At 39.6% G+C, this 22,548-nt stretch overlaps 1 protein-coding gene and 1 long non-coding RNA gene across 4 annotated transcripts in view; one reads left to right on the top strand and one right to left on the bottom strand.

Moving 5' to 3' along the window:
- LOC118932937 (uncharacterized) overlaps nt 1-22,548 on the top strand; it is a 102,954-nt gene that overhangs the window by 67,030 nt on the left and 13,376 nt on the right. The gene's annotated exons all lie outside the window — the stretch shown is intronic.
- The window catches only part of LANCL1 (LanC like glutathione S-transferase 1), a 38,468-nt gene continuing 17,258 nt past the window's right edge, over nt 1,339-22,548 (bottom strand). For all 3 annotated transcript variants that reach the window (XM_036926791.2, XM_036926790.2, XM_057503588.1), the window contains 6 exons: nt 10,851-10,986; nt 10,145-10,291; nt 7,687-7,869; nt 5,633-5,809; nt 5,114-5,186; nt 1,339-4,502 (listed from right to left, as the gene is read on the bottom strand). In XM_036926791.2, the coding sequence (XP_036782686.1) occupies nt 4,426-4,502; nt 5,114-5,186; nt 5,633-5,809; nt 7,687-7,869; nt 10,145-10,291; nt 10,851-10,986 (793 nt within the window). In that variant the 3' untranslated portion in view covers nt 1,339-4,425. The remainder of the gene's footprint in view (nt 4,503-5,113; nt 5,187-5,632; nt 5,810-7,686; nt 7,870-10,144; nt 10,292-10,850; nt 10,987-22,548) is intronic.

Below are 22,548 nucleotides of genomic sequence, written 5' to 3'. Positions count from 1 at the left end.
CTCACAAAATTGTCAAATCAATCCCTGAGGGTGCACTAGCACAGGACTTCAGAAAAACAGTTTCAGTAGCTTACATGATGGGACCAGGGAAGCCAGTATGTTCTCCACAGTAAAAAGCCAACATTTTCTCACTTTGTTGATTGACCCTCAGAGCTTTGGAAGGAAGAGGGTGCGTTTGGTTTGGAAACAGAAAAAGAAAGCAAATTATCAGGGACTTGCAGGTTTTTCTCAGTTTAAATGATGCTTAGAAGAGTAGACAATATATGGAACTTTTACTGACACTGAATATACAGTGTGAACTATTTGGAAGGAAGAAATGACACAAAAATCATTCTGTTTAGAGAGTATGAGGAGAAGGAGGCAGGCAAAGGCCTTTTCTGATGCCAACTTAGAAAAAAGAAATCAAACGACTAGGAGTAAGTCAGAGGGGGTAGATTACTTCAAGTTTTATGTGTTCAGGAGATTACAGCTGTGGTGCAATTTAATGCGCTTGTCATGATTCTTCTTCTGCTAGGAAGCAGCCAGGCCAGGGAGTGGCAAGCCAGAGGCCAGTGCTAGCAGGCCTTCCCAGCTGAAATGTCATCTTGCTGAGTCAGCAAGAATGCTCCAGGAATCACTCTGGAGCCTCGGGGGCTCTGTGCTCCCTATGCCTAACCGCCTGCCTCCGAAGGTGTGGTACTACCTATACTTTCATCCAAGGGAGCCAAATAAAAATAACTGCACTTATCCTTAGTTATGAGTCACTCAAACAATACACTAGAGATATAAAGGGCATTTTAATCATATGTACCATGTACCAGCGGACAAACTCTAATTTGGGGATGAAAACAAGTGTTTTTTAATTTGGCAAAGCTCTGTTGTGCTAAGTGACACGACACAGTAGTGTCATGAAAATAAGTGGCACAAAGTCATGCCAGATGATTCAGCACAACTCTTTCTAACCTCTGCATATAGATTTTATAATTATGCCTCATTTAATCTCCTCCTCTATTCAATGTTCCTTTCAGAATTGTTCAGCAGGGGAATCAATTTCTAGAATTAGGCCTTTAGTTATTAGCCACAGGGTGGATTCTCATATACATGAGAGAGTTAGTACACGCTCTGCTTGGAGCCTCGTAGATTCCTCCTAATTCTATAATGATCAAATTTAAAAATACTTGCCTCTAATAATCTCTGCTTTTAGAAAGTACTACAAATTTTGTTTGATTTGGCAATGAAGAAAAATGTCAGAAACAAACCCTAGGGGAATGAGTGTATAGAGAAAAACCACCAATTACCACTGGAGAAGAGTATTTCTTAAGTTTAAACCAAAGCAAACAAAAAGCCTATGACAGTATATAGTGCTAATGAAATTTTATTGGGGATTAGTAAGTCAAATCTTTTACAGAAATACATAATACCCAGCCCTTCCCAATAAATGGCAACATAACATCGGGGTGGGTTTCCCAAATATCCCCAACACTATTTCATACCTGTATGAGAGAAACAGTTCTACAGCTTAGCAATACCGACAGGGGGCGCTCTGACCTATTCAGGGGACGCGGAAGTAGAATCAGTGTGAGCAATAACGGACTACAGATGAGTTCTCGTAGCCGAAGGAGGAGATGAATAATGTTCACTCTTCACATTTTGTGTTTTAAAATCAGCTAGGAAAAGGCAGGGCATCTTAAGATCAGACACAAATTAACCTGAGGACACAGGAGTAGACTATGTCTCTCAATTCAGTTACGTTGGGAAGTGGTAATAAGGATAGAAAATGGCCTGGGATCCACTTTTACCTAAAACTCTACCTACCACGAAGGCTTTTGATGCCAAATGACTGAAACTGGCACCAAAGATGAAAAGGGAGCCAAATGACTCTAAGGATTATAGACTGACAACCTGGATGAGCCCAAAGCCCGTGGGGAAGTTGGAAATGGTTGTGATAACGTTAACACTTGTTACATGATGAACCGCTAACTACCGCAGTTCCTCATCGCTGCAGGAACAGAAGCACATGACACGGTAACTGCACACTGCTTGACAAGAGTTTATGGTTTTACTACCTTGTCTTTGCATGGAAGTAAGAGGTGCTATTGGGTTTTCTGGGAAGTAAGCAACTACTGGGAAGGTTTTTTAGCGAAAAGAAAAATTTCTGAGAGAAAAATGATATAACAAAATAGAATTGAAATGATACCTCTTCTTTGCAAAACTAAGAAATCTAATATGAAACTTTCAGTTCATGCATGACTCATGGTGTCAGGGTACTGGTCTTAGTTTTTCTAGCGTTTAAGTTTAGAATCCCAACAAACTTTCTTGCCTCTTGAGCATAAATAAGACAAATAATGGCATAAATATACAGTCCTGCCAGTTCAGTAAGTCCTAAAAAGCTAAAGAAGAATGAAATGTGCATCATGCTTAGATTGATGAACTTGTTAATGGATGATAGTAGCTAAACTGCAGCCCAAATATTATTAAGAATCTTATTCAAATGCTCTGCTCCCTTCCCTGAAGTCTTCCTGGGGTTGAATTACTCAAGATGTTTGGGGAAGCCCTGTGATCAAGTCTCCTCTGGCTAAAAGAAAGTGTGTTTTGCGTTTTCCCTTGGTTAGTAATTATAGTGGCTAAAAGTACAGGCGCAGTAGAGTAAGACATTTAACTAAGCCAAATGGGTTTTATTTTTTCAAGTTGGATACCCTGCCCAAGGAAAATTGGCTTTTCTGTGAATGCCAACACTGCTGATCTGGAACATTCACGAGAAAGCACAGACTGCACACAGCTTACCAGCAGTACTTCCAAAATCCAAGAGGCGCAAGGTTGTCCTCGACTAGCACAAGTCACAGAAGAATAAGCTAATCTTAAAAGTTGAGCAGTGGGCAGCTTTTATATCCTACTGTCAGGAGCCTTTAAAAGGGTCAATTTCCAATAATATTAGCTATTTGGTGCTAAGTGGAAAATAACAGGGGACTGCTACCCACGGGAACCAACATGTACTCAGTGGGGATTTGGTTCAAAGTTCCATTAACAATAGCCTGATTTTGTGACTGAGAGAGCCACAAAATAGGCAGATTTAAAATTCTCAGACACTGTTTTTTAAAGCTGCAAGTTTTTCTAAAATCAGTCAAAACATATACAAGATAAAACAAGCCTGTGACAGGCAGCGAGGGAAGGAGGAGTGTGAGCTGATGAGTCAAAACATTTGTACAGAAGTTGAAGCACCAGAAATTCTTCACCTACCATAAATACATCATGAACTGAGGGCTCAGAAAGGGATGAATGGTAAGCCTTGGCTATGCAAAGAGACAGGATCCATCTGTCCTAGGCACAATCACTGGATGATACTTCCTAAATAAACAGCACTTCTATCAAAAGTTTAGCGTTTTTGTCCAAGTTATTGACTACATTGTATAGCACCCCAGCCCCTTTGTATACAGCATGTACTATTTAGTTGAAAGAACAATATCCACACAGGTTGACAGAAAGGAGAGCATCTTATGGCTTGTACCAAACAGTCAGTGCTAAAGCAAAGTCACTGCGAAGTCTAAGTAAGTAAAACACAAGTCAAAGTTTGGGAACTCAGCCGGACAGGGTAGGACTCAAATCTTACACCACAATAAATTTACACATGGATAATGTGTTTCCTGATCTTACATTAATTTCAAAAAAAAAAATTTAAGCAAACAGTCCCAAATACACCAGCTTATTTTAGAGAAAACAAACTCTTCTTGTTAGCTTATTCTGAACTAACCTTCCAATCAGAATTTTAACAACCATCATTTCATTTAGAAGGTTTTTCATAAAAATACTGGCATATAGAGCCTGGATACTTTATTACCAAAAAGAGGCAAACTTGAAAGTATGTTTACCTCTAGTAGAAATAAGCACTGTGAACTTGGAAAAGGGTAGTGCGGTCCTGAGCCCAAGTTGCAACTCTTGCCATGGAAGCATGGCAACTTTGTCCTGGAAGCATATATTTTTGTCCCCTCATCATCAACTACCTCAACAAATGCAAGGTCATAAAACCGTCCTGTTGAAGGAAAAAATACTAAAGGTAGAGGGCCATATCCAACAACAATAATGTATTCTTCTTTCTGCATATTTAGTTTCTTTTAAACATTTTTAGAGCAGTATCAGTTATATTCATTAGCCTAAATAAGAGTAAGATTTCCTCCAAGTTCTGAAATGTATGTACACATATACCCTCAAAATACTGTACAAATCATCCACCCTTCCCTTAGGAAGAAACTGAAGTTAAAGTTAAAAGATATCTTTGGATATTTAAAACAAAACTAAGGAACTGAACAAAAGAAAACTTCCAAAAAAAGAGCAACTAATTCAAGTACACAGTTTGACTCTGCATTTCCTTGAAAAGCAATGAAAATACTTAGTCCAGGAATGATGTACAGCAACAGCCATGCAGCAGGTTGCAGGAGGCACACTTTCCTTTTATAATTCAAATGCAGGGAACCTGGCTTTTGTGGGCACCAGGAGGTCAGCCAGGAAATATATTGTTCCAGCCATTCCTGAAGGAGAAGAGGCAGAAGGTATTACACCAAGTGACTCGTTTTACAGAATGGCTTTATTTTGTAGCATCAACATACAGTATTAATGGCATGATTTAAATGAAGTGGGCATCTGTCTATATTCGCAAATGCTGCAGTTCAATAGAGGAGATCACTAGTGAGGTGCTCAACCTCTCCATCCAGGTGGAAGACAGGAGGGAGAATGGAGCCAGACAAGTCCCAGGGGAGCCTGACATTCACCAAACGTGAGCTCCTACATATGGCAACATGGGCGACCCACCCGTCTGAACCTCAGGATCCTCACCTGTGACATGGGGATAATACTGCCTAGATGTTTTTGCTGAGATGATTTATGAAGCCATCTGCAAAATGCCCAGAATGTGCCTGCTCCATAAATGGTAGTCACCATTATGACCACCAGTTGTAGGACTGTGGTAGTCCTTGTGCTGATCGATTTTTCATACTGAGCAGTCATATTAGGAAATAGAGGTAGTTTAAGAAGAGTCTATACAGTTAATTTGTTGATAAAGCTCAAATTCAAATACATTAATTACCAACCAGAGAAGTAGATGCTGATATCTTAAGGTAAATAAATAATGTGTGAAAAATACCTTCAAAGAGTGAGAAAGGAGTGTCTGGTGTCCTGCATCCGTGTTCGCCATAATCTAAGCACCACTCAGCAAACTGCAAATGAAAACGAGTTACATTACTATAGTGATTCTTCCAGAGCCCCCCAAAAGCTGATAGAGACTGTCCATAAGGATTACTCTGAAGAGTAAAAAAACTATCTTTAGGGCAGAGAAAAGTGGTTAATGTAGAGAAACCTATGGTCTGGAAATGAGTCCAAAGCACAGGAGGAGTTTAATGAGCTGTCTGAGCCGCTCATCTCCAAGGTTATCACAGAGGAGGGGAAGGCACAAAACCACCCTACAGCTTTCTTTTCCCTGCCCATAAATGCTGCTGAATCGAATTACATCCTTTTAAAGGAAAGCTAATCCAGCTGAATGGCTTTTGAAGGTTTTTCTCAAATGACTATGTTTGTTCTATAGACTCATGGTTTAAAAAACAGACGAATTAAATCAGATAAACTGGAGCCCTTTCCACAGCCTTCCGGCGGCTCAGACTCCTACCTTACAGGCCCTGTACAGGTACTTCATATCCTGCGTGAGGTTGTACAGCACCAAGAAGGCATAGGCATTCCCCGCCGAGCCATGGCACAGCCCGTACCCCTTCTTCAGCAACCCATACTGCCAGATCAGATCAGCAGATTGATAGGCATCCCTGAGATACCGCTCCTCTCTGAACACCTGCAGAGTCAAGGGTACAGTTTTATTATGAGGGATATAAAAGACATTCATTGACATTCCTTCCTCAGGAAAGGAGGGGAGATGGTGAAGGAAGGAGAGAGGGAGGTGGCTTGGTAAGAAAGGGCAAGGGATTTAGGGCCAGAGAGATGTGTCTTATCAGGGGGAATAAACAATACAAAAACTTGTCTGCATGTTCTAAGTTTTATACATGTGCGTTTGTATTTTACTTGAAAATTGCTGTTACCATTAGTCACTTTGTAAAGAACACATGCTAACTTCTTCGGTAGTAAGGATGCCCTTCGCTGTTAGGAAGTTTCTTTACACGCTGGAGTAGAAACTGTTTATAAAATTGATTACAAAAACTGATTTGGTCATAAAACACTAAACTTTGTCAGAAAGATAGATATATACCTTTACATCTTTTGTGGCATCCTATAAAGGACTTCATCAAAGACTTGAGAAATATTCTGAGTAGACATTTTTGATATCTCATTGCAAACTAAGAGGTCTTAAAAGTAGAATAAGGCCATTTTAAAAGTTTTTCCATGATATCCAACATTCTGAAAGTAGAATCTGATATACCAAAAGCTTATTTAGATGATGATATGCAAGTGTCTGTGAATTTATATGTGCTGTGGCCACAGGCAGGAGGTGTTGCAGGCAGGGAGTTAGGCCATAGTGACGGAGGGCTTTCACAGATACTGACCATGCACTAAGTTCTTTAGGGCATATATAGATTTCACTTTACCCATATTTAGATGATGATATGCGAGTGTCTGTGGATTTATAAATCTATGGATTTACAATTTGTAGATTTGGCACCAATGGACATAGCTATCTTGGTTCACTCCTTTTTTTTCTTAATCAAATAAAAGCCTTTTTTTACTTGATTGTGGTTCTGCTATAGCATACATTTTAGAAGTGATATTATGCACTTTTTAAAAAATTATGGTAAATTATACAGAATACGAATTACCATTTTAATCATTTAAATGTACAATTCAGTGGCATTAATTACATTCACAATGTTGTATAAACATCATTATTTCCAACACTTTTTCGTTATCCCAAACAGAAGCTCTATACTCACTGCCTGATAATCCCCCATTCCTTGCCATCCCCAGCTCTAAGCCCTGGTAACTTCTGGTGTATTTTCTTTCTGTGTGAGTTTGCCTGTTCTAGAAACCTCATATTAACCATCATATCATAAAAGTGCAATCATACAGTTTTTGTCCTTTGTAGGTTTTATTTCACTGACCATAATGTTTTTAAGGTTCACGCATGTTGCAGCAGGAATCAGGAGTTCATTCTTTGTATAGCTGAGTAATAGACCATTGTGTGTATGTACCACATTTTGCCTACCCATCATTCCTCTGTTGATGGACATTTAGATTGTTTCCACTTTTTGGCTACTGTGAATAATGCTGCTATGAAACAACGGTGTACAAGTATTTGTTCGAATTCTTGTCTTTCTCTCTTTTGGGTATATACCTATGAGTGGAACCACTGTTACGATAGTTAATTCTATGTTTAATTTTCTGAGAACTGCCAAGCTGCTTTCTATGGCAGCTGCACCATTTTACATTCCCACCAGCAATACATGAGAAGGTTCTTTCTAACTTTAATTGAACACCTGAGATACTTACCTTGGCTCTGCCACTGGCGCTACCATCTTGGCTACTCCACCTGTCACTGCAGCAGTCTCCGGCCCTGTGGAATAATGTGTGCTCTGGTATAGATGGGTGCCATGAGAACGACCTGTAGTCCATTTAGCAAAGTGACCTTCAGTCCAACAAGTGATTTATCTATTGTTCCTTTATGGGTTATAGAATTTTATGTTTTCCAATTTGTTTCTAAAATAGGAAAATTCACAGTACCTTATAGGCCTGGATAAGCATGTAGATTACCCCAGGTGAACCGTGGCACCAGTGGACTAGCAGATCTCGATTGTCATCTATACAAGGAGGGTAATTTCCAGATGGGAACTTCAGCTGGCAGACATAGTCTACACTGGGCTTCACCAAACTATGTAACTTTGCATGGCTCACTTGAAGGCTGGGCTAAAAATGAGATAAAGAACCATTAGTTCTGCTGAAGCAAACAGACCTTCCTACGCCTCAGGGATGAATTTTAAACCAGGAAGAAAACATAACCAAAAGGAATTGGAAGTGATTAGAAGGTTTTGAATTCCATCCAATTTTTTCACCTATTGGAACAAACTAAAATTAGGCTTGTTCTTGGGACCATCTATAGGAATTACTTTTCAATATTTATTCTTATCTACATAAATATGAACAATTTTCCTAAGTCAATACTCTAGAATGTGACTGTAAGAGAAGTTTCCTGAGGTTTCTAATACCTTAAGCATACTTTAAAGGCTTTCACAAACAGACTCATTAGACAAACTAAGTGAAACTTTCATTACATTTAAAAAACTGGGAGATGATACTTCCAAAAGAGTAGGACTCCAACAAGCGAGGAGACCTGGAATCTAGATCCCAATTCGCATTGTCAGTCTAGATCTAGTCTTTCTGCAGAGGATTTGGGACTGACACTTATACAGGATTATTTTGATATAATGTACAAATTTGTAGGACATGTTAACAAGGGGCATATGGGCCCTCATTTTGGATATAGTTTTTAGTTTCTCCTTTTGGTCTCACTCCTAATTCAATGCACTGCTCACTTCTTCAGACAACAAATTCGAAGTGTTGTCTTTGCCAGGCAGGGAGTGGAGTGTGGGGATGAAGGGTAGGCACAGGCAGGAGGCGGTGGAGGCATGGAGCTAGGCCATAGTGACGGTAGGGCTTTCAGATACTGACCGCGCACTAAGTTCTTTAGGGCATATATAGATTTCACTTTACCCAATGAATACTGTTCAAGCTCAGTTTAAATGCTAGAGTAGAATGAGTGGACTCTCCTCAACCTTATGTAACTATCCAAAATGGCCTAAAACCACTGTTTTGTTTTATGTTGATCCACAGGCACGTCCTGGAATGGACTTTCAGGATTAAAATAAACCATGTCAAACAGGTAATAATCTGCCATTAGAAAGTGTGGTATGTGGGTTTCCAGATTTCTTACTGTAGCCAAGGTAAGGCAGCTGAGCTTAAGTTGCCTCCTGAGGATTTGCCTCTGTGCAATGCCAGGAGGCCACCCATTCACTGACACCTGTGACACTACCCTCGCAGCTTCAGAAGACATGAATTCTTCTTTCCTGAACACCTTTGAGAATCTGTATTTACTTCTGGAAATAGAGAACCAATAAGTGACTGTGCCAGAAAAATAAAGGAGTCTGAGTCTGAACTGTCCAAACCCCTAATTATAAAACTCATAATTGAGAAGTGCAGAATAAACAGCAGTTGGTCTCATGTTGCCACTAACAGTCCAGATTTTGCATCAAAAGCAGTAACAACCTTGAGTTTTTCAGCTCCACTGTCACTGTTTAGTTATAGCGAGAGGGCAGGTCTGCCATTGATTTTGCATTATTATAGCAGCCACTCAACCAGCTAGTAGTATGTATATCCAGGCACTCATGTTGCCCATAATAATGAAACACTTTTCTTTATGCCACACTGTACTTTGGGAAGGTGAGGGGAGCACTTTTGCGGCCATTAAAATCAATTTTCTTTTGCTGTGACTTCTTATTCTTGTTTAAAGTGCCAATTTCTCCTTAGAGAGAGAGAGCTAGAGAAGCCCCTGGAAATGATGCTCTCACGAGAAGTCCCCTTCTGACCTCCACTCCAGGTTATGCTTGCTGCAGTAAATTCTCTGTGTCTGTACTCTATTTGACTTTGGCTGATGTCCCTCAGTAGTATTAGATCTGAAGAACTGTTGGGCATAGCGTACTCAGCTATTTTTCAGGTGAGTTATACAAAATCCATTGAAAAGGCTTCTTGGCTTTGCTAAGTGAGCCTAAGGCAACATATGCTCATTTGTTTTCTATTGATTTTGTTCTTACTCCTGGAATGTTTCAATGGTCATGATTTACAATGTGGAATAGTATTAACTTAAAGAGTTTGCTGAAAGGGAAAAGAAGAGCTGCCACTTCACGTGGAAGTACAGTTCAAAATGCTTTAGTCCACCCAGCGGCAACAGGGAGGCAAGTACGGTCACCTACAGATCAAATGCCACCTTGAAGCACAGTGCCTTTTCTGTTTCTACACTTTAAAATGCTCCTTGGCAAACACGGGTCTTGTTGATTTAGCCTAGGTAATTTTAAGAAGAGGGATACAGCAGTGACAGAGTGAAACATCAAGCTGGAGTACCTGTCTTCTCACCCCAGAAATACAGTCAGGAAGCTCATTTTAAAGTCTCACCATCCTCACCAATTACCTGCATCAGGTAGTAATAAATTCCTGCTAGGCCGTGAGCAGCTCCCACATAATATTCTTGGTACCATTCATACATCAGTGGACTCTTTGCTGTGAAGTTTCTCTTTCTAGCTAGGTGTTCTCCAGAGGTTAATACTGTTTCACAAATCTGCAGGGAGAAAAATATTGAAATAATGAGAATTAGGATAAAAATCTTTCCAGTGGAGGTAAGGAACTTTCGCTAAGAGGAACCAGGGAACTTGGTGAATTAGATACCATCTTCTGGCTGTGGATGGACACAGTTTAATTTTGTGCTCAGTGAGGCTGGGGTGACTGACTGTATTTTGTCTAAAAGAGGTAAGGCATGAAAGATCCTGAACTCTTCACTGGAAGGTCACGAATGCACTTGTCAAAGGAAAGCATAAATTCCTTCTGCACAAAAGGAGTCCCCTGTACGCAGGAGTGAACCTGGCTCATGTTTTTCTGCAGGGGCCTCTAAACCCTCAATGCAGCAGGCGGGCCTTCCTATTCTGAGTCACCCTCCACAGTGTCTCCAACAGCACTCAGTGTGAAGCTGTTGGTTCTCTGATCATGCCTGACCTTTTGAGGTCACGATACACCATCTTTCTATCTGGGATGTGTGCTAAGTGGAGAAACAAAACCAGGAATTTAGGCACGTAATAAGTGGGATCCTAAAAAAGACTCCAAAGAGCACAAATATGTGGTACCTGCTGAATATGGCTCTGAGGAATCTTTTCCACTCCAAAGTTCTTATTCACAAAGAGAAGCGCATAGATATAGCCCATTCGTCCATACAGCATTTCACTTGGAGCATGGGGATCAACTTTATTTAGGTGAATTAGCCTGGGAATAAAAATACATGTCTAAGGTAATCTGAAAGTGATTGGGCAGTGGTATATACTTGAAAATAGTACATTTAAAAAGTGCACATTCATACAAACATATAATAGTATACTAAATAACTATGTTATTTTAAATACACCATATTTATAATTTAAATACATAAAATATAAATATTTTAATATGTTTATGCTTAAGTTAGTACTTATTATATGTTCAGTATTAAGAAGGCTGGATCAGACCACAAAGAGTAATCAGGGTTCAAAGACTAATAACTCTCAACTACATTTCTTTTTTCAGTTCACAAAGGGGGTGATGAACAAGCAGTTCAAAGAATGAAAGAATCTGCATAGGGCTGAAGCTACCTGGAGACCCCCTGCTTCCTCGTGGAGGCATGCTCTAAGGCTAGGGGTCAGAGAAGCTAAGAAATGCTGGTTATTTATAGCATTTAGCCTCTAGAAAGGACTAAGTCAACACTCAAAAAAAAAAAGAGTTGCATAAAATGAAATGCCTCCTGTACCCCAGTTATCTCCTTCTTTGGTTGATGTCTGAATGTGTTTACCTGAAATGTCTGTACAGCAGCTTGATCGATCACAACTGACAATACATGCAAATGGCACAAAGGGATTAGTCTCCCTGCTTCTCCAGTCTCCCAGCCTTCTAGGCCTTCTTTTCAGACATAACCATGGTTATCAATTTCTTGTATATTCCTAGAATTATTTTATAAGCACAAATATGCATAATCTATCTCCCCAAATGTTCTATGGCTGGCTATTTAGTACATCTGGACAATCATTCTGTATCAGCACACAAATAGTCTCATTCTTTATCAGAGTTGCATAGTATTCTATTGAATGGATGTATTGTAATTTATTAACTCCCTATTGATAGACTCATATCTGCTTTACAAAAGAGGTTCGTTTTGGTTTTGGCTCCACGTAAGATGGAGTAAGCACATGCCACCCTGCTTCTTCCAGTACACGCAGCTCCAAAACCTAGAGAGAATCGTGAAGAGCTACTTGAGGACTCTGAAAAATAAACAGTAGCAGGTGGAACAGGAAGAGCAAAATTTGAAGTACTACGAAGCAGTGGTGAGTTCACCGTATTTTCCCCTCTGGTAGTCCCCTGCCTGAACTCAGGACAGCCCTGAACCTGCAAGTAAGCACAAGAGGCCGAGGGGCACAGCCCCAGAGGAAGCCCTTTAGTTCTGTCCGAAGAGAGAACGGAACAGGGAGCCCCTAACATCAGAGTGGCGACGCACCTCCTTCTTTACTTCCTTCTCTTTCCTCGGTGCCCTCATGCCCAGACCACGAGCACTCACACGGGGGCAGCAGAAGCCAAGGCAGCAGGGGCCGCAGGGGCCGAAGTCCGCGGGAAGGACCCTCCCTTGCAGATGGGAGGAGCTGTGGCCCCAGACGGGTGGACGGGCCCCCCCGCGTCACTTCTCCTGCTACCTCCCCAACACCTGGCCCCACATACAAGCGCGGTGGTGGGTAGTACAAGGCAGGGTGGAGAAACCAAAGCCGCTTTTTTTCCCACAGGACCAAAGAGGGAACCAGCAAGCTGGTGTGGTTTACCAGGAGATGGGCTCTGGGAAGCAACTCTATCTGCAGTCTGAATGCAGAGAATGCACCTTTTTTCCTTTTCTGGGGGTAAAGTGCAGGGGTGGGGATGACAGGGAAAATGTCCTTGGTATTTTGGATTTTTATCCCATGAAATTTTGAAAGCGTATCTCACTTATCCCAAAATTATATATAAATTCAATGTGACATCATGTAAGTTGTTAAAACATAATTTTTGGTGAAACTTGACATATTAGCATATTGGAAAAGTCTGAGGGAAGAGCTAGGGAATTTGGGGAAAAGAGCAACAGTGAGCAGACATCGGCGCTATCAAACAGTGGCTTTGCCAGCTGGCAGCTTACGGGGCTAGACATGCTACAAAAGCTCCCTGGTGACCAAACCACGATCTGGCTGTAAACTTCTCTTACTGACTATGTGAAAATTTATCAAGTAGTTAAGTACATGTGCATGTATCCTGTCTGACTTTAGTCTATATACTAGGAATGGTTAATGAGCACTTCAAGTATCCAAAATCACACCCCTTGGGTGACTGGTTGTAGCTGAAGGACCTAAACAGGAAGCACTCAGCACTTCACAGTACTTTATCAACATTTACACCAGGGGATTTGTTACCAAGTTTGTAAGGGATGTTAAAATAAATGGCTTTCTGTTAGTGGAATGAGTGGTGAAGGCAGCTGGGAGGTGTGGGAGATGGTAGAGGCTCCACCAGGGTTTGATGGGTGAGATCCAAGAAGCGCCTAGGGATAATGCGGCTTTCTCTGAGCCCTGAGAACAGGGCAGGAGACTACCTGTGTGTGTGTGCCTTCTTCCCAACAAATATTTGTATATTTGGCAGAATTTGGTCCACAACTTGGCACGTTCATTTTAATGTACTTAGTGGTAAGGTTAGAGCTGAGGGGGCACACAGCTCCTACTCTAATCTCTGAAGCCACAGATATGTACAAATAACAAAAACAAGAGATATAGTGAAGAGAAATAGTGAAGAGAGTTCCAGCTCCAGAGGGAGGGTGCTTGTGAAAGAGAAAATAATTCTCCTCTTCTAACCTTCTCCATTTCCATAAGCTGGTAGCAAGTGGGATGGAACACTTACAATGTAAAATAAAGAGGCCATGTTTTAATAACCAGAATGAGACGCTTTCAGTGACCGAAAAGGGCTGACAGTCACACAACAAAGACTGAGAAAGTATCCTTAAGGGAACTTACTCCCCAGCAGAAAGAGGGGTGTGAAAAAGCATGGCTGGTTGCAATTACTAACACACTTAAACGTTTCTACATTTTACCTTAACAAATGGAGGCATTTCATTAATTGGCTAAATAAGCAAATGATGGCTCATGCATTTTTTTCTCCTACAAATATAGGCATTAAACTCATAGTGGAACAGTGGTTATCTTAGGAACAGGGGACACAGTGGTCAGCGGTTGCTTTCCATTTCCTTGTAATATCTTGTATTGACTTTTCCCCAATGTCGGCAGGGTTATCTGGTGGTAGAATTATGAACCATTTTGTTTTCTACTTCAAAATCACACACACACACCCCTAATATTTTTAAAAACATTTGTTAAGAAAAATTTTATTTTTTTCTAAATGCCAGAACTGGCAGCTCGGTAATGTTGAGACCTTAAGAAAATAAAATCTATTTACTGGATATGAATTTAACTGCAGTAAACAGAGTGAATACGCAAGAGTTTTGATAAGAATTCCTCATCAAGTTTTAATACAAATATATCAAACTGTATAGAATTTGGTTAGAAAAAAGGCCTTTTGACTTACTTTTAAAAAGGAGATTGAAAGTATTAAAAAGGGAAATTACTGTGCATTTTAAAAATGAACACTACTCTATGGAAGGTACTCAGAACCATTATCACATTAACTCCACGGATGTTCTCACCTAAATAAAAATTGAACCACTATCAGAAAACTCAGTTCCTGTATTTGCCAACACTATGACCTGCATTACCACTAGGTGGTGATACAAATTAGCATTTGAATTACTTTGCAGCAACATCATTTGCATTTGGGAAATTCCAAGTAGATAGCAAATAAGTTTCAAGCTCTTGAAAACCAAGTATTGCTCAAAGCATCTCATTAAAATAATACTTTACACTTTAGGGTAAGAAAACACTACATTTTTTTTTCTGGATTTGTTCAAGTCATCAAAACTCATTAGCTGAGTCTGATTACTAAAGGTTGGGCTTTTAACTGCATGTTTTACATGCTATAGTCTCAAAATAAAGAAATGACAGCATTTATCAATTAGAAAAGTTACTTTGTGTTTTCAGAAACTCTCAAACCCAGAAGCATATTATTGCAGCTCCATGTATTTGTTTTGCTGTGTTGATATTAATAGCAATCAATCTATAGAAGGGACAAGTCCCTGAAGGGAAATATCACTGAAGGAAGAATAAAGACATATAAAAACAGGACAGTTCTATTATACTCCTAGCATTATTTCCTCAGGGTGTTACTGGGGAGTTTTTGCTTTGTATCATCTAACAGATGTTTGTAACTTAAAAAGAGAAGTCCTTTTACTCATGACACGACGAAGAAAGAGGGTGTACATTTTTTGACCAGAAAGTGAAGGTTCATCATTCTAAGTACTGGCCCCAAAGCATGATATATATCAGGTTAGTCACTTAATTGGGTACAAAACAAGCAACACTCTCTATTTGTAATGGCACCGACTATCTTTGTGTAGAAGGAAGGGTGGGGACAAAGAGGGTATAAATCGAGGAGGCGGAGCCAACATGGCGGCGTGAGTAGGACAGTGGGAATCTCCTCCCAAAAACATATATACTTTTGAAAATACAACAAACACAACTAGCCCTAAAAGAGAGACCAGAAGACGCAGGACAGTGGCCAGACTGCAGCTACACCAGTGAGAACCCAACACCCGGTGAAAGGGGTAAGATACAAGCCCCGGCCGGCGGGACCCGAGCGCCCCTCCCCCCAGCTCCCGGCGGGAGAAAAGCAGGCAGAGCGGGAGGGAGACGGAGGGCAGGGCTGCTGAACACCCAGCCCCAGCCATCCGGGCCAGAGCGCAGACACAGTGCATGCCCAGGGGGCCCTGGATACCGGGGGAACAGGGAGTAAGACCTCTGAGCGGGTGCCGAAGCTGATGCCCCTGTGACAAAGAAAAGTGGGGGCTTTTTGAAAGTCTTAAAGGGACAGGGACTTAACAGCTTGACGGAAACAACCCAGGTCACAGTACAGCAGCTGGAAATTACAGGGAAAACCGGGTGCACTAACCCCCTGGGCAACAGCTCTGAGACCCCTCATGGAGGCAAACAGTCAAGCAGCCCCCCCCATCCATCACCCCTCCGGGCGCTGCGAAAGCAGAGAAGCAGCCTGAGACAAACTCCGCCCACAGAAAGGGAAATTTCTCCCTTCCGGCCAGGCAAGACACAAAGACCCACTCTACACGCAATTACCCAACACAAGCCACTAGGGGTCGCAGTTGTCCCAGTAAAGAAAGACCAGTAGCAAGTGAAAATTTTGGCCCTCCCAGCTCACAGTCAATAGCACCTGTCAACATGAAAAGGCAAAAAAATATGATCCAGACAAGACTAACCCAGACAGCTTCAGCATCTGCTACATCTTCCCCTGAGAAGGAACCTGGGGAGATAGATTTAGCCAGTCTTCCTGAAAAAGAATTCAAAACAAAAGTCATAACCATGCTGATGGACTTGCAGAGAAATATGCAAGAACTAAGGAAGGAGAATTCAGAAATAAAACAAGCTCTGGAAGGACTTCAAAACAGAATGGACGAGATGCAAGAGACCATTAATGGACTAGAAAACAGAGAACAGGAATGCAGAGAAGCTGATGCAGAGAGAGATAAAAGGATCTCCAGGAATGAAAGAATTTTAAGAGAGCTGAGTGACCAGTCGAAAAGGAACAATATAAGAATCATAGGTATTCCAGAAGAAGTAGAGAGAGAAAAGGGGATAGAAAATGTCTTTGAAGAAATAATTGCTGAAAATTTCCCCAAACTAGGGGAAGAAATGGCCTCTCAGACCACAGAGGTACACAGAACTCCCATGACAAGGGATCCAAGGAGAGCAACACCAAGACACATAATAATTAAAATGGCAAAGATCAAAGACAAGGACAAAGTATTACAAGCAGCCAGAGAGAAAAAAAAGGTTACCTACAAAGGAAAACCCATCAGGCTATCATCAGACTTCTCAACAGAAACCCTACAGGCCAGAAGAGAATGGCATGATATACTTAATGCAATGAAACAGAAGGGCCTCGAACCAAGACTACTGTATCCAGCACGAATATCATTTAAATATGAAGGAGGGATTAAACAATTCCCAGACAAGCAAAAGTTGAGGGAATTTGCCTCCCACAAACCACCTCTACAGGGCATCCTACAGGGACTGCTCTAGATGGGAGCACTCCTAAAAAGAGCACACAACAAAACACCCAACATATGAAGAAGGGAGGAGAAGGAATAAGAAGGGAGAGAAATAAAGAATCATCAGACTGTGTTTATAATAGCTCAACAAGCGAGTTAAGTTAGACAGTAAGATAGTAAAGAAGCTAACCCTAAACCTTTGGTAACCACAAACTTAAAGCCTGCAATGGCAATAAATTCATACCTTTCAATAATCACCCTAAATGTAAATGGACTGAATGCACCAATCAAAAGACACAGAGTAATAGAATGGATAAAAAAGCAAGATCCATCCATATGCTGCTTACAAGAGACTCACCTCAAACCCAAAGACGCGCACAGACTTAAAGTCAAGGGATGGAAAAAGATAGTTCAAGCAAACAACAGAGAGAAGAAAGCAGGTGTTGCAATTCTGGTATCAGACAAAACAGACTTCAAAATAAAGAAAGTAACAAAAGACAAAGAAGGACATTACATAATGATAAAGGGCTCAGTCCATCAAGAGGATATAACCATTATAAATATATATGCACCCAATACAGGAGCACCAACATACCTGAAACAAATATTAATAGAACTAAAGGAGGAAATAGAATGCAATGCATTCATTCTAGGAGACTTCAACACACCACTCACTCCAAAGGACAGATCCACCAGACAGAAAATAAGTAAGGACACAGAGGCACTGAACAACACACTAGAACAGATGGACCTAATAGACATCTACAGAACTCTACATCCAAAAGCAACAGGATACACATTCTTCTCAAGTGCACATGGAACATTCTCCAGAATAGACCACATACTAGGACACAAAAAGAGCCTCAGTAAATTCCAAAAGATTGAAACCCTACCAACCAACTTTTCAGACCACAAAGGCATTAAACTAGAAATAAACTGTTCAAAGAAAGCAAAAAGGCTCACAAACACATGGAGGCTAAACAACACGCTCCTAAATAATCAATGGATAAATGACCAAATCAAAATGGAGATCCAGCAATATATGGAAACAAATGACAACAACAACACTAAGCCCCAACTTCTGTGGGACACAGCAAAAGCAGTCTTAAGAGGAAAGTATATAGCAATCCAAGCATATTTAAAAAAGGAAGAGCAATCCCAAATGAACGGTCTAATGTCACAACTATCGAAATTGGAAAAAGAAGAACAAATGAGGCCTAAGGTCAGCAGAAGGAGGGACATAATAAAGATCAGAGAAGAAATAAATAAAATTGAGAAGAATAAAACAATAGCAAAAATCAATGAAACCAAGAGCTGGTTCTTCGAGAAAATAAACAAAATAGATTAGCCTCTAGCCAGACTTATTAAGAGGAAAAGAGAGTCAACACAAATCAACAGTATCAGAAATGAGAAAGGAAAAATCACGACGGACCCCGCAGAAATACAAAGAATTATTAGAGAATACTATGAAAACCTAAATGCTAACAAGCTGGGAAACCTAGGAGAAATGGACAACTTCCTAGAAAAATACAACCTTCCAAGACTGACCCAAAAAGAAACAGAAAATCTAAACAGACCAATTACCAGCAACGAAATTGAAGCGGTAATCAAAAAACTATCAAAGAACAAAACCCCCGGGCCAGATGGATTTACCTCGGAATTTTATCAGACATACAGGGAAGACATAATACCCATTCTCCTTAAAGTTTTCCAAGAAATAGAAGAGGAGGGGATACTCCCAAACTCATTCTATGAAGCTAACATCACCCTAATACCAAAACCAGGCAAAGACACCACCAAAAAAGAAAACTACAGACCAATATCCCTGATGAACGTAGACACAAAAATACTCAACAAAATTTTAGCAAACCGAATTCAAAAATACATCAAAACCATCGTACACCATGACCAAGTGGGATTCATCCCAGGGATGCAAGGATGGCACAACATTCGAAAGTCCATCAAAGAGGGTATAAATCAAGCAGCAAGAAGAACCAGCACTATTCATTCTCTTCCCCATTGACTGCAGGACAATTTGAATGTGTACACACACACCACATATCACATATACACACACACCACACACTCACCTTTTGGGAGTCAGAGACCTCTCCAAGGAAAGTGTAAATGTTCTTCCATGCTGAATATAATTTGGGGTTTTTATATACACTTCTGGAAGCCCTAAGTTCTCCAGGCCCCAAAGTTAAGAACCCCTACCTTAAGGAAACATTGATTTCTAAGGATTAGATTTTTGATGATCCCAAAGGTCCTTTTGGTGCCCAAAACTAAAAATCATGATTCTGAAAGACCATTATATAAAGAAACTATAGGAAATGTAAGCTGAAATACAATGTTGGTAGTGGAGCACAACACAATGCCACACAGAAAATCTGAGTGTCTGTGGTATCTCAAAAGGACTGTGTGATAGGAGAAAGGTTTGGTAAAAAGTAAAACAAACAAGTAGGTTCATTAAATAATTGATAACATCAAATCACTTCAACTGAATTGAAAAGACATAGATTTTTCCCTTAAAACGGAGATGTGAAAGTAAATTACAAATAATTCCTTTTCTTCTTTCTGTTCTACCATGAACTCCACAAATCTGAAAAATCAAAGCTATATCCACAAACAGCCTACTTTCCTATTATACACCTGCATTCTAAATATTTAACCTTAATAAGACCATTGGCTATAAATAAAATACTGTTGAAATGTCATAAAATTTAAAAAAAAAGATATAAATGCAAAGAAAACCTTTATTACCAAGGTATCAAAACAATGAAATTTTAGTTTACTCTTAAAGAGTGTTTAATAAACCAATATTAATAGATGGTACTATTCCTCAAAAACTATTTCTTAGAACAACAGGGCCTAAGACTTCATGAAGAAAATGAATGATCTATGTGGCAAGTTTAGAAAACTCTGCTCCCAGAGATACTGGAGTTTCCAGTATATAAAAGCTACTACAGACTCTAAGCAGCCAGTAAAGGCACACATTTAACTTTGCTTAGTTATTATTTCCCTCATCTGTTTGAATACACAAATCTGTTTTCATTTAACACCTATTAAACATTCTTTACATAACGAACTATTACTATTTGTACATATTTTTGAGAAAGGCTGGCATTATATATAAAATATTGGGACCACTACCAATTAATTTTTATGGTATTTAAGAATGACTTACTTAATGAGACTTCCTTGTGAACCTCTAAAGCAGATGTGTGGCTAATGGAACTGGTCATGCAAAAAAAAAAAAAAAAAAGGTAGTTTCTGTGTTTCAACTTCAGATGGGTATGAAACAGGTTTTGTATTGCCTGGTCTCATACAAGCCAATTATTGTGGAAAGAATGCATGGTAATTAAACTTTTGGGGAAATCATAGTTTTGTTTCCTTGGCCATTTTGATCAAGGTTACTGACAGGTTTTACATTAAACACTTTCCAACCCTGGAGTACATAGTTTTTCTCAAATACATAGTAATGTTTTTTGTTTTTAAGCTGTACCGTGTAATTTCTAACCTCTGACAGATGTAGCATAGGCATGTATTTAAAAAGGTATTCTGAAGTGTATGTCAATTCAGGGAATGATTTAATATAATGACTCATAGATCATTATAGGGAGAACAGAAGACTCTGTGGCCTGCCCCCTACCCTCTTCTTGTTATATTTGCTAGGGAAAAAGTTACCATAAGAAAACATCACTGTATGAGAAAAATTTCGGGGACGAGGAGGAATTCACATATTATGTGCTTAAACAACAGAAGTACGAATAAATAACACATCACTCTTAGTACTGGCTCTTAAAAAACAACACAACCATATCTTAAAAAGTCTAATTATTCTATAATATGGATGAACCTTGAGGACCTTATAGTAGTATAAATAAGCCATTCACAAAAAGACATATACTGTATGACTCCACTTATATGAGATACTTAGAGTAGTCCAAATCATAGAGATAAAAGTTGACTGACAGTTGCCAGGGGCTGGAGGAATGGGGAGTTATTGTTTAATGGGTACAAAGTTTCAGTTTTACAAGATGAAAAGAGCTATGGAGATGGATGGTGGTGATGGTTATGGAAAATTATGAATGTATTTAATATCACTGAATTGTACAGTTAAAAATGGTTAATGGGGTAAATTTTGTTATGTGTATTTTACCACAATTAAAAACATTTGAGGAAAAAAGAACTGAGTGTAAATTCTAGAACTGAAAAATGCAATGTCTAAAAAAAATTTTACTGGAGGAGCTTAACAGCAGAATGGATATAACAGAAGAAAGAAATGGTGAATTTAAAAATAGATCAATATTATTCAATCTTAAGAACAGGAAGAAAAAAAAAAAGGTTGAAAAGAAAAAAGAGACTGGTCTAACAATGTCAAAAGGCCAAACTATGTATAATTGGAATTCCAGAAGAGAAAAGAGGGAAAAAGTATTTGGTAAAATATTCTAGATCTTGGTAGGGGTTTAGATTACACTGGTGTATGCATTTGTCAAAACTCAACAAGTATTCACTTTAAAACCTGGGCATCTCACTATGTGTAAAGTTTACATGAAAAGAAGAAAATTAAACAGATATTAAATGCTGGCCAGTAAATGATACATATGCGTAAGTATTTTGAAGGAGGTGTACTGATGTCTATAATTTACTCTGCGATGCATCTACCCCCAAAAGATTGATAATGGGTAGAAGAATGGATAGATGGATGGAAATGTGATATGATGTTAATGGTAGAAATAGGTGGCTACCCACATATACAGGTATTCACCATTCCTTTCAATACTTCTATTTGTTTGAAATTTTTCATAATGAAATTCTGAGGGGAAAAAAGGCTCTAGTTAATAGAAATTTAGGCCAAAAGCCTATTGATGATATATACACCACCACACAGTATAAGAATCTCCAACAAACAAAATCAGTGATGATAATGCTATCCTAACATAAAATCTTAAGAAAGAGGAGTAGGTATCAAAAACTATAGTCAACTTGGGGACGATCACTGGTTATATTATCACTGGACCCAATTAAAAAAGGGTTATAAAAAGATGCTCCACATCATATGTCATTAGGGAAATGCAAATCAAAACAACAAGATCCCACTACACATCTATTAGGATGGCAAACATCCAGGACACTGACATCACCAAATGCTGACAAGGATTTCTCATTCATTGCTGGCAGGCATGCAAAATGGCATAGCACAGCCACTTTGGAAGACAGTCTGGATGTTTCTTACAAAACTAAACATACTCTTACCATATTACCCAGCAATCATGCTACCTGGCATTTACCCAAGGGAGGTGGACACTTATGTCCACACAAAAACCCGCATAACAGCTTTATTCATAATAGCCAAACCTTGAAAGCAACCAAGATAATCCTTCAGGAGGTGAGTGCGTAAACAAACTGGCACATCCACACAACAGAATGCTGCTACTCAGCAAAAAGAAATGAGCTATCAAGCCATGAAAAGACAGGAGAAAACTTAAATGCATATTACTAAGTGAAAGAAGCCAATCTGAAAAAGGCAACATACTACCTAATTCCACCCAGATGACATTCTGGAAAAGGTGAAACTATGGAGACAATAAAAAGATCAACAGCTGCCAAGGGTTAGG

This window comes from Manis pentadactyla, chromosome 6 (assembly GCF_030020395.1).
Source record: "Manis pentadactyla isolate mManPen7 chromosome 6, mManPen7.hap1, whole genome shotgun sequence".
Classification (NCBI taxonomy): Eukaryota; Metazoa; Chordata; class Mammalia; order Pholidota; family Manidae; genus Manis; species Manis pentadactyla.
Note: the sequence above shows the minus strand (reverse complement) of the source record. Positions and strands in the feature narration are given on the sequence as shown.